The sequence below is a fragment of the Parambassis ranga genome, chromosome 14 (genome assembly GCF_900634625.1).
Source record: "Parambassis ranga chromosome 14, fParRan2.1, whole genome shotgun sequence".
Lineage (NCBI taxonomy): Eukaryota > Metazoa > Chordata > Actinopteri > Ambassidae > Parambassis > Parambassis ranga.
Window position 1 is genome coordinate 11,374,685 of NC_041034.1, and position 12,965 is coordinate 11,387,649.

The following is a 12,965-nucleotide window of genomic DNA, read 5'->3' on the forward strand; positions in this document are numbered from 1 at the left end:
TTGTGGTACTAAAGTTAAAAGATTGGTGCATGCTCCTTCACATGCATATGAACAAAGGCATACATATTAATTAAAAAATTACAGCATTTTTTGACAAAATGGACAAAAACATACAGTATATAGTATTTTTAAAGTTTATTTAGACATCAGGAAAACTGACAGAAGTAGGAAGGAGTTATGGCAGGTTTCAGTTTGACTCCGCCAGTCACAAGGCACTAAGGTGTGGACATTTATTTTCTAGACAGTTGGTTTTAATTTTAAACACATAAATTACCAAGTACAATAAAAAAAATACTGTTTGCTTGTACCTTGAAGTCAAATTTAATGAATACATTACCACTGTAATAAGTGCACCAATACTGCTAGATATAAAAACAAAAGATAATGTTGAGGTGTTAAATCAAATATTAGTTATAAGCTGGTTAATAACACCTGACATGGTTATATACATGACACATATAATTCATTTCCCACCACAGTGGTCAGTGATAAGAGTCACAGTTAAGTGATAAATATATTATGTCTTTGATCAGCAGTATTATTACTGTGTGCACTGTAGATGTCTACAATTAGTCAGATTGCTATATTGGTCAGTGATGATGTCAGATGTACGTGATGTAGTTCTCAGGTATGAGGCCGGTTCTGCCGTTGTATGTGGCCTGCAGCCAGCCTGGTTCCACAGACGGGTGCACTGCAGACATAAATTCAACTCAGCAAGTCAAGTCAAAACACTAATCAACACTAATCATAGCACTGAATTATGGGAAGTGTTTATAGATCATATATGTATGGTTTATTTAAACATGTATTTTCTTACCATTTGAGAACAGCGCCCCCTGTGGAAAACTTAGTTCATGGCTATGCTCTGCTTCACAGGAGTAAAGTGCTTTTGCCTCCCTAAGAGAACATACAGTATATAAAAAGAGAAACAACACATTCAGGAAGTGAATTGACGAGACTTGCATCCTAGCTTTAAGAGTAAAAATGTAACTAACTCTAAACCACATACCTTCCTGAAGAATATATGTCTAACGCCGAGGAGAATACTGAACTTTCACGCTGTGGTAGTCCGACTGATAATCTGTAAGACATAAGTGCAGAGCTGTCATTGTCAACATCATTTTTGGAATTTGACCAGTGGTGTTTGACATGAGTTTAATGTGGGGAAATTAGAAAATTATATTATGATATAAAAACCAATCAGACTGAAGCACAAAGTTGGATTGGAGCACCTTAATGTCTGAGTATTTACACTCACAGTGATCCTGGCCTCTGATACCCGTTGCTGGATGCAGCTGCAGAGAGTTTCGTGGTCATGTCAGAGCCACAGCGGATGTGTTTACGTGCGTGTGTTGCCTCACGTGGGTCCTGCGACATGAGACTCTGTACTGATCCATGACAACTTTTATAATCTGCAACAGAACCCAAGATATTAGAAGGAAGAAATGGCAGTGATACATCCTACAGTTTAGTGTTTGCATCAGTTCAAGACGGCATGTACGCACCCTCAGATATGTGCAGGGATGTGAGCGAGGAAGATGTGGAGAGCTGGTAGGGAAACAATGAAGACGAGGAGGAAGAGGAGGACGAGGCAGTCCTAAATGCTGTTCTGTGCTCCCGAGGTGAGGTTGAATCTGCCACTCTGGTTTCTGTGATGGTGGTAGTGGTTGTGTTTCTTTGATCCACTGAATGATTGCTCTTCAGAGACGAGACAGATGCTGCTCTCTGTACGGGCCCACTGTCCCTGAAGGAGGAGGTACGCTCTACTGTCAAATGCTGGATGGAGGCTGTAGACACGGAGGTTCTGGAAGGAGATCTTGACTCTTTTACTGAGGACAAGGAGGCAGTTGAGTTTCCTTTCATAGAGCGCTCCACTGCAGAGAGTAAAGAGGAGGTGGAGGAGGACAGAGAGGAAGTCTGCTGTGCTGGAGTGAGCTCAGCGGAAGCCCAGGAAGAGGAAGGGATGAGGGGAGGGGAGACTGTACTGTCTGCTGTGAGTTTCTGATCTTTTCCATTTGAGGAGGTGTGCAGCGGGGAGCAGGAGGAAGCTGCTGAAGGAGGAGGAGGAGGCGACTGTGTTGAAGAGGGTGAGCTGGGCTCTGCAGCAGGAGAGGATGGAGGAGAGGTCTGAGACAGTCCATTCTTTTCAGAAGAATGTGAGGACAAGGACTCCTGGCTGCCCATTGGAGTTGTGCTAGGGCTGCTACTGAATGTGTCACCTGGAGGGAGAAATTAAAAGAAGGCACATGATAAATAATAAAGTATGGGATGGAAAAATAGGACCGCCCCACTGTTAATGCTATCTGCTGCTGATGGCTGATTGGGACTCACTGTCATTATCTGCCAGGCAGAGAGTGGGGGGGTAAAGACGGGCCTTTCTCTTCCCAGATGACAGACAGATGGCCTTGTTCCTCCGAGGAGTTGACCGAGTGGATGGAGCCTGAGGCAACGGCACTGAGAGGTCTGGGGCCTCGTTGAAGATCTGACAGAAACATACAGTCTCTCTTAGCTGTGTGTACTCTAATGTGTGTGTGCATTTATGTGTTTGTGAGCCCACCTTATGGTGGTTTTCAATGATTATCTCCACCACAATATTCTGAAACTTAATATTCATCATGGCAGCCACTGTCTCCTCCTGTGACCTCATCAATGTGGGGCCGAAGATCATCCCAAGGTTAGACACTGTCATCAGGTTCTGGTCGCTGTGAGAAGACACCCTGCACACACACAAATGTATTGCTGTTGTGTTCTAATGTATTATGTAGGCAAATGCTCAAAACCAAATGAAAGCACTGTGAAAACAGTATATACATACTTGAGAAGGTGATTGGTTAAGATGGCCAACATTGCTTTGTTTTTTTCAGGTAGCTTGTGTACAAGAGCGTGAATTGCTCTCACTCTGTACTTCTGATCATCATACTCTGTCAAACAAGCAAACATGACTGAGGGGGTTTCTTTTTACATCACATAAAATGTATGAAGCAAAATTTGGACTTTGGAAGAGCAGGAAGAGCTTACTTGCAGCCTTGATGAATTCTTTGTGCAGCCTGTAGGTCAGTACTGGTTCTGCCAGACACCTGCATGCACAATAGGAAATATTAAGTAATCATTAGTGGGCAGTGTTATTTGGGAAAAGTTGTTTGGTTCTGCATTGTATATTTTACCTGAAATAATTTTTCAGGCCACTGGTTATGGTCTTGTTATCCCAGGCATTTACATCCAGCTGAAAGTCAGCAGGCGCTGTGGATGCTGCAGGAATGATGGACATTTAAATACAGCAGCTGATCTTTACTGAGCTGGAATACATTTTCCAAACATACAATAGCATCATAAACATCACAGTTTCATACCAAAGACAGTTGTCATTAATCGCTGCACTTTAGAGTTCACGCCTCCTGTCCTGTACAGTCCAAGGGTGGTAAGGCCTGCAGAAGAGTTTTAACAAAGTTAAGTCAACAATAAAACTGTAAATAATTGTCTAATAAGAGCACTGAAGTTGGAGGCATACCTCTTGTTTCAACCAGCTCAATGCACTTCTTAACAAAGTTGAAGCCAGCCTCGTTGAGAAATGCTGTAAAACAAACACAATTTACCTAAATGCATGTAACATTATACTACTGGATGTTTATAGCTTCTCTCCTAAACTTACTCTCCTCCTTTTTACTGAGCAGAGAAGGCAGAGTGTAAATCTGAAAAAGAAAAAGAAAAAAATCTGTAACGACATCTTAGATAATAATTGTTATTGCAAAGTTTAATTTATGAGTTTATCTTGCCCTTGTTTTCTGGACACCCTGTTTGAACTTCTTTGGTGACGTATAGGGTTATGTGTGGTTAAAGACTTCCACAGATGGATCTCTGTGAAACTTACATGACTATAGCTGTTGCTAGCTGCAGGCTACATCTATATTTCCTAGCAAAACAGACCAGGAGCAGCGAAACTCTTAAACTCTTGAATGAAAAATGACCTGGATGATATAGAAAATCTGGATACCCAGTCTTCCCCCTATTCATTATTATTTATCTAGCAATTGGCTTATTCATACTGGTTCCTTTCCATCCATTGCCTCCATCCACAGCCGTCTGTTGGCCTCAGAGAGAGCTTGCAGGGTGATGACGCCATGTCTGCAGACAAAAAGAGAACATTTTACCCAAGCTCAAGCCAACAGTCACATTTCAGTTAAATAATTCTGCACATCACATGCGATGGACTCAAGAGTTATCTCTCACCTTTCCACCACCTCGATGTCGAAGCAGAAGCGTTTGTCAATTGAATCAGTCTTCCTTCTGACACACGAGCGCAGCCTAAACATCTCTGGTGTACCATTCACCACACCATTCTATTAACATAGAGATGAGTTTTACACTTGACACTAGGTTTTGGTAATAATTCTAACAATATCTAATTACTTTTGCACTGCATCGTACCTGTCGACTGGCCGGTCTGGCCTCTGTGTTGCTCATAGTGAACATCTTGGAGCCCTTTTCGTATGTACAGTAGTATCTTGTCCACACACTGCCCAGAGGACCTGCATATTACATGATGCACATTTTCATGGACTTGTACCTAATCATATTCTTGGCATTAGGTGATAGATGGCAATAAGTTTAGGGAATCTCACGTTTCTCCTGTATGTACAGAAATCCCTCCATGGTAAAGCAGCTGGGGGCTTTGAAATCATCTTCTGCAGATCGAATCCTTTTCATCAGCCTCTCAACTTCTGCACGTGTACTTTCAAAGTTGTTGCGAGCCTTAATGACAAACATGAAAACTGCATTACTAGGAGGTTTGAATACAAAGCAAAAGATGCATGCCAACTAGGATGTTAAATATTTTGTCTTGATCCTTCAAAATGCAAGTAAAAACAACCAGTCCTGGTTTGGTAAACAAAGACGACTTACATTTTGCAAGTTGAACTGTAGTTGCTGCTTGTATGGTTCAAACTCGCTGGCCAGCTCATAGCCCTCATGGTAGAACGTAAACAGCCCCTGCAGAAAGGCTAGTAGCTGAAGAACAGGGGGTGAAATCCAAATTAAAAATGTTAGCTGGGGTGCTTCAGAGACAGGAGGATTACAAAGGAAAGAAGTCATCTGCTTCATCAATCCAAATAACTTCTACAGGCGAAAACCCCTAACTGCATGTTGTTTGGGTTGGTGCCTTTGTTTACTTTACAACAAAGAGTTTCCCTCTCTGTCTGCCGGAAGAAATCTCAGTGCAGGAAGTGCTGCAACAGCAACAGGAAGCAGGCTTTACAGATATCTATCATTAAACACATTTTTATCACTGGCCAAACAGTGTGTGTAATGTGTATTTGTCAGAACATGGCTTAGTTGCATTCCTATGATCCTGTGGCTCAAGTGCAATTATGTTTATGTTAGTGTGTACAAGCAGCAGAGGCAATTTAATGTATAGTGTATTTATTGTGTAAGGTTTTCCTTCTCTGATCAGAGCTGTAAAATCACAAAAATCAATATAATAGAACTGGCAGCTTGACACTCATGTGTTATGAATGTTATGTAATGAAAAACAATTAAGTCATGTAAACTCACCGGCTCCACAAATTCAAACTTCTTTCTCTCCTGCACTTCTTGGATCTTGAAGACATACTGGAGAGATGCATCATAAAATACCTGCCTGTCTTTACTCATCTGTGTGTCAGCCTGCAAGACAAACAGCCACCGCACACTGAGTACTTATTACTATGCATGTGGGAGGAAGCTTTCTGGAAATCCGAATCTACCTCCTGCAGCTGTGATTCCTTCTTTTTGGAGGACAGGCTGAGGTGTTTCTCCAGCACAGAGTAGTACCTTTCTGTCTCTTTGTCAAACTGCTTCTTTCCCTCCTGAAAGAGAGCACGAAGTGAAGAAAATATTAGCTGTAAATTAAAACAGAATTTTAAAAGTCTTAAAGACAAATGATGTGTTAAATGCCGCTGCAAATGCAGAGTGTTTGAAGTGATTATGCATTAAGTTGGTAAACTGAAAATGAACCAGCAATTGACATAGAAAATGAAACGAAATCCATACACGCATCTGCTACTGTGGTCTCAAGGGCATGTTAAATATTTACTCTTTCTACTAGGGGCCAAAAATGTATCACTCGTCCCTGATGGCAGATAATGCATTGGACAATCTAAAAGGAGGTCACAGAAGTCACTAAAATTGATACTGTTTCTTCTTCAGTAGCCATTTTCATTCACCCAGCAGTTCAAGTTAATCTAACACTAAAATGGCAGACTCTGCTGTGAGACTTACAACAGTTCTGTAAATACCCGTCCACACTATCTATAGGGACTAAAAACGCTACAACAGAGTGCAGTGGGACCATTGATGACCTAAATGAAGTGACTGTGCCACAATAATTTGGACAACAGCTCTTCCTCAACACAGCTGCAGCTCCTAACTACACAACATCAGAGTGAGGATGTGCTGCTTACACTATCCTGCTACATTCCTAAGGCTGTGGAGTTTGTTCCATCAACACACAAAAGTGAGCTGTGATTTGACTTTCAGATCTGCCAGGGCTAGTACTTGTTCTATTTTTTTAAACCCTGCAGAATGAATGACATTTTTTATTATTTTGGTCTCAAACAGAAAGATAAACTGAATATTACAACTCGAGACAGCTGCTGAAACCAGACACCAGACTCACTTAATGTTTATACTGCCTTGTTGAGTTCAACTATCTCTCAGTCTGTGACATGCTCACTGTCTTTCCTCCCAGCGTCCTTTCCCATGACCTTGTCACTGACACCAGACTGTGATCCATAGTTTATCTGGACAAATTGGATTTTTTGATTGTTGAGTGGGACCAGACCAGAGCAGGTTGAGCTGTCTGATCACCACACAGAATGTTAACTAATAAACTCAATGTGCCTGTTCATAATCTAATCCTCATCAATACATCGAGTACCTTAACAGCTCCAATCTGTTCCTTTCGAAACCTCTCGAGCGGCGAGATCAAAACATCGTCAGCATTCTGGATCTGAGGGAAAAAATAGAAACACTTTAACTTAGTATGTCATAACAGCAACTATTAAGACCTGCAACAAAAATATAACAACAGCTTGGTCACTGCCCCATGAAGGCTGCAGCAGTGACGTCAGTGTTTGCCTTAAAATAGGCCTCTTTGGTCAAAATATGTTGTTATCATAAAAATAGGTCAATGCCTTTTTAAAAAATTAACCATTCATGTGAAAGCAAGTTCTTACCAACTTCAGAAAAGTATTGATGTTGATCTCATCTAGTATTTTGTTTGACTAAAAGCATGATTATCTATTAATGAGAACAGAGATGGCAGGAATGTGATTAAAGCATGTTCAAACTGCAGCCAATGACCTCAGGAATTAAATATCCCTCATCAGCTTCTTTGTGCCTGTGGCAGTTAACTTATTGTTTATAACAAGAACTAATGTTTAAACACCACACTAGAGCAGTCAAAACAGCATAGTAACACCCAGCAAAAACCTCAGGTAGAGGTGGAGAACTCCTGTCTATTATCAACAGTGTAAACAAAATTAGGGAAATACGCAACAGTAAAATGCTAGTAGTGGCACACACTGGATATGAATATGTGCATCAATATTTGTAGAGCATTCCTGTTATTATTGCATTTACCTAGTATGGGGTACAAATGTAAGGACAACGAAGGCATAATGCCTGATGCCACAGCTGCTGCAGGCTGAGCTTAAGTACGTGCAAAACAGCATCTTTTCTGTTCATATTTAAAGCAGACACTGTGAATCAGGTAGGGCCGATGCAAAGCATTTGACTGAAATGAGGCCAAGGTCTATCAAATTTCAACAGAAAACTATATGTTACAAATGCAGACGTGTGCAGCTGCCCGACCGTATAGTATGTAAGAGAAACATTTTGAGACAGGGAAGAAAAGCAGCCAAGTAGTTATCAGAGCTCTAGTGTTTATATTTGGTCCCAGTAGTCTTTAGTCTCTTTGAGTCTATATATTGCAAAGCTTGGTAAGTCTTGCTTTGTTCTGTCTGGTTGATTTAAGCATCTGACTCTAAATACCCTACCAGCCCCATGAAGTCTACTTTCTGTGTCTGAGTGTCTTTTTTCACCATGTTTCATTAACTAGGATGAAGCTGAAAACTAGCTAGACAGACTGAAGGGTATTGTCAGATCTCAAGAATGGTCCTTTCAGGTTGGAAAGGTAAGTTATTCAGGGGAAACCATTTGCTGGAATTGCCCTTTAACTTAATAATGATGGTATTATTAGAAATTCAGCTCTATCAGCAGGGTTGTGCCACAGCAAGTGGAAAAGCATACAATCAAAACACACACACAAAGAACGAGAGAGGGAGAAAGAGAAAGCAGACACACACACACACAGGACCCTTTTATGGACTTTCCCAGGCAGTCGGCTATGCTCAGTCTCACTGGGGAATTGGCAGAATAGGTTCCACATGGTTCCCCTGTAACCAGACCATGCACACAGCCACAAAGGCATACACACACCCACCCACACACTTACTTACACTATACTATACATGAGGTAGCATAGTATACACACACTGCACATGTGTAGAGGTTTGCCTCCACACAGACTGTGCCAGACTCCAGTCACTCCCACACAAAGGGCTCTGGTTGATGGAAGGTCTCTGACTCAAAGAGGTTTCCGAAACTGGAGCTCACAATGGAGCTTACAATGCTTCTGGTACAAGGTTTTCACTGCTAATGTGTGAATCACACTTGTGGGAAAAGTTTGAGTCTGAAGTTTGGGAAATGAGTGCAGTGCTGAGAAAAGCTATAACATTATTAAACTAAAATAGTCAATGTCTAAAAAAATGTGTGAATAACAACAATAGATAAAAGCATTTGAGTTGCAGAGAAAATCTTCAGAGGCATGTGATGCTTCTCTGTCCATCACATTGTCAATAATACTGATTATAGCTACTTCAGACAGACAGAATACAAAACAATTGGGTGTAATATGTATTGACTTCACTCATCAACAAAACATGGAGAAATAACATTTATGTTGTAGTGTCAAAAGATTTCTATGCATAGTGATGAATCGATATTAAATGAAGTTGGCACAGTAATCAGTTAGAGCAAACCTGCACACCGCATAATACCACTTTGTACCACAAGATGGGATAATGAGCCTCAGTCCAACCAGAGAGAAGGAAGAAGCCAGGAGTTCCAGAGAACTTCTGTCATTGACAAGTAGTCAGTGAATAAGACTCTTGATAAGCATCCAGTAACCAGGAGAGCCAACCAGCTAGAATTGGTATTTAGCATGTCACAATCCAGCATACTGTTTATGACAGCCTCCTTCCTGGCCAACAGGATATTTAAGAAGGGGACTTTTTGTCCAATAGTGAATCAACTCATCAATCACTGAGAAAGACTTAATAAAGTCTGAATACCATCATAAGTCTGTGATCTTTATTCCAGATGGAATAAATAATATTAAAGGCACAGAGTATACAGACTACAATTTCTTACTTATCATTAACTGTGAAAAGACCATTTCTTAAATATAGCTACTTTACACTTCCTCAGTTTCCTTACTAAGATTCTAAATTGCTGCACCTGGCTAAACACAGTACCCTGTTTAAAATATAATTACTTTCACATTATTTATTGTATGTCACAACCAACAAGGATTTCCACAGTTTTAAAGCAAAGACTGAATAACACACACAAGCACATATTTTCTTACCAGTCGTTTTCGCTCCTCTTCCATGGTGCTTAGGAGCTGAGAGAATTCCTTCAAGGACTGAGCTGCAGAAGAAATGATAAACCTCAATATTGTACTCATATTTCACACAACAGTTTGGAAGATTCAGAGATTACGGGAATCTTCATCTCACCTATATTTATCTCATCATCGGTTTCAGCATCTCCAATGCATTCAAACTGGAAGTCCTGAAGAGACTGAGAAAACCGCTGCACTGCCAGAGAAAGACCTGAGGAATACAGAGAAGTCCATTCAATCTACTTACTTAAAGCAAGGGTAACAACTTCATTACTGACATCACTTTACAACAACAACAACTTTACAACATTGCATTGCAACATTTGCACATTACCATCACTAACCAAACATTATGCTACAGGCTGAGGGCAACATCACAAATGCCCTCATGTAAAATGACATAAGGGAATCGTAATACGTCAAATATTTTAATTACATCATTTGATGACGTATTAACTTCAGCTTCCTATAAGAATTGCACTTCATTCACTACCAAGACATTCAGTGACCCTCCCTGCAACAAAATCTCCAAGTGTTTACATGTCCAAACAACACTCTGTTAACAAGGTTTAATACCACTATTTATTCTCTATGGTGCAAAAACACTTGGCTACATTTTATTAAGTCACACACCCTGCCTGTGGTAACACACTACTTTCAATCACACAACTGCATTATAGTCCATTTAAATGTTATTTAGTTTAGAGTTTATATCAGGTTATCAGATGGAGAAACTGTGGTCATAAAGCAACTAAACAACTGTTCCACCCTACACTGGAAACTTAAAACAGAAGGTTGTACCTATACTGCACTAACATTTCCATATATTGTTATGACTTTTGACCTTTTGGATATACAGTCATCACTTGGTTGTTTGCAAAGGTAGGAATTGGTCACGAAAAAAAATCACAAATATCAATGTGACATCCATAATGTGCTGATGGACTCTGGCCTGTTTATTGTTAACACTGTGGTCATGTTATTTAACCCTTTCTGTTGTCACAGAGTAATCAAACACACTCAGCATCATATGTGTGATGACCTCAACCAGCAATGAAACTGCAGACAGCCACAAGGTGCAGCTTAATCCAGAGGTGATGACAAGGAACTCCAGACAGAGGGTGCCTTCTTTTTGAAAGGTATCTGTCTGTCCTCAACCTGTGCTGCAGGTAAACATCCAGCCATGTTACACGATAGGCCACAAAATTAATCTCTTCTTTCTCTTTTAATAAAATGATCTAAATAATACAATATGTCTGACTAGAGAATGACTTAAATTGGTCTCTAGATTGGCTCTAGATTATAAAGCTGTATTTTATGCTTTTCCCAGTTTGAGGAAATTCTATTAAACATCTCTTATTTTTTGTACAAAACAAGCAATCAGAAGATATGATTTGTGTATTAAACATTAAGAAAATATCAAACTCATTTTTGCCATTTTAACTTTTGCCAAACTTGATTAATAATGAAAAATCATAATCTTTATGGATGGTACAAAAGTATATTATTATTAGTTCGAGGTCTGAAATTGTACCACCCGGGCATAACATTATTACTACCTAACTGTACCTGGGGAAGCCCGTGCGGCTTTTACCTTTAAAACACGTTGTAAATAAGGATTTACTTACTCCTGAGAGCCGATATGAGCATATTTCCATCCTTGATGAGGTCTTTTATAAACCTGTTGGTGCGCTCCAGCTCTATCTCATGGCACTGTAGTCGCTCTCTAAACTCCGGACTGTCCAGAAAAGAATCACTGAACTCCAGCGTCGGTAGACCCATCGATAAACAAACACACACACCGCTAATTATGAAAGAATTCCACTAAGACACCGCTACGGTTTTCTAACAGAGTATAGGTGCGCTGGGAGAAAGTTGGTCAGAGGTTTCTTCCAGCTGCTTTTTTTCCATGCCTTTCTCACTTTTTTCTCCGCAGAACTTCCGGACACTGAAACCAGGCAGAGTCTCTGACAGAGAGGGTTTAGCTAGGCTACACGACGAGCTCCGTGCTGCTGGTTCCACCGTTTAAAAACAACACAATCAAAAGTACCGTCGCTTCAGCTTCTAAATGGCTTTTTTAGTTGAAACAGAGAACACCTGCAGAAAGACAGAAAAAGAAAAGAAAGAACGCAGCGCAGCGTAACTTTGGACACATGAACGCTGACTGCAGACACAGTGCGGCTAACTTTGTCTACAAACGGCTCTGACTGAAGGCTTGTTACTATGGGAACGGGAGACTCCTGCTGGCGCATGATGAAAAAGCGAAGATGCCAAATAATAAAGATTTTAATATTATATTTCTACTGATAATATTTATACTTATACTAATACAAATAACGTGCTATCTACTACTAATAATAATAATTTTCGACACTGAAGTTTGGCTACTGAAATGGCCCTACATGTTCATTTTAAGGAATATTAATACTGATGTTTTGCTGATAATATCATCCATCCTCATAAATAATGGTTTAAAATAGGCACATTATATAATTTAAAGGAATTATATTATGTAAAAGTATAGTAAAGGTGAATAAAAGGGGAAAAGGAATGGTAATGCCAGTTTAACTGGAGATCTTGAGCTGAAATTTGACCTTTAAATGTCAGCTAAAGTGAAAATAGAGAAAGGAAGTGAAAAGTATGTTAGTAATAACTAAACAATAATGTCAGAAGAGGAGCAGAAAACAACAAACTATCAATGGAGTTAACACCTAAGTCTTACACACCTTAAATCAGCTCTTACATAATGTCACATTTGCATATAATATCATAGGTGAGGTTGAATTCCTGTTTTATACTCTTCAGCTAACAATAACTAAGGCTATAAGGATTAGAGAAGACTATGATACTGCAAGTGACTTGGAAATGTGCAAAAACACTCCTACTAATGAGAACGCATTAGTAAAATTATATGTGTTTTTCAAATGTTGTAGGGTTACCTGCTGTAAAGTTACAGGCTAAAACAGGCCCACTGATGTGAAGGAAGTATAGCTGGGAGGGATTTACACCAGTTGAGCACAGAGAGGCTTGGTGCATTTCTGAGCGCTGGCCAAATCCTCTGGGGAAACCAGTGCTGAATAGACAACATGTTGTTTTTTTTGTGCAGTCAAATGTCATTTAGACTAGATACTATGAATATTGATAGGATATTTATAACCATCATCTTAGGACATAAGGGTCAATCGTTCAATCATTCCACTTTATACAACATACCTTGAGCCAAGCTCCATTGTAAACCTGCCTATCC

General features: G+C 40.0%; 1 protein-coding gene across 1 annotated transcript; it reads right to left on the bottom strand.

Moving 5' to 3' along the window:
- Positions 1-120: 120 nt before the first annotated feature.
- On the bottom strand, positions 121-11,500 carry arhgap42a (Rho GTPase activating protein 42a). Its single transcript, XM_028421775.1, has 24 exons — positions 11,347-11,500; positions 9,834-9,929; positions 9,683-9,744; positions 6,911-6,982; positions 5,739-5,840; positions 5,548-5,658; positions 4,900-5,004; positions 4,620-4,749; positions 4,426-4,526; positions 4,228-4,337; positions 4,044-4,122; positions 3,650-3,689; positions 3,509-3,571; positions 3,351-3,425; positions 3,165-3,249; positions 3,019-3,077; positions 2,816-2,921; positions 2,558-2,717; positions 2,332-2,482; positions 1,506-2,219; positions 1,259-1,412; positions 1,010-1,081; positions 818-897; positions 121-691 (listed from the first exon to the last, which is right to left on the bottom strand). The coding sequence occupies exons 1-24, from the start codon at positions 11,498-11,500 to the stop codon at positions 603-605; spliced, it is 2,970 nt and encodes a 989-aa protein (XP_028277576.1). The 3' UTR covers positions 121-602.
- Positions 11,501-12,965: the final 1,465 nt, after the last annotated feature.

What these genes read in the sequence shown, in the direction of transcription:
- arhgap42a (XM_028421775.1), bottom strand. Translation starts at nt 11,500, where the DNA reads ATGGGTCTACCGACGCTGGAGTTCAGTGATTCTTTTCTGGACAGTCCG. An exon ending in TGAGCTGGTTGAAACAAGAG is followed by an intron (nt 3,426 to 3,508) that starts GTATGCCTCCAA and finishes ACTCTTCTGCAG; the next exon opens with GCCTTACCACCCTTGGACTG. An exon ending in CTGCCTGGCAGATAATGACA is followed by an intron (nt 2,220 to 2,331) that starts GTGAGTCCCAAT and finishes TTCTCCCTCCAG; the next exon opens with GTGACACATTCAGTAGCAGC.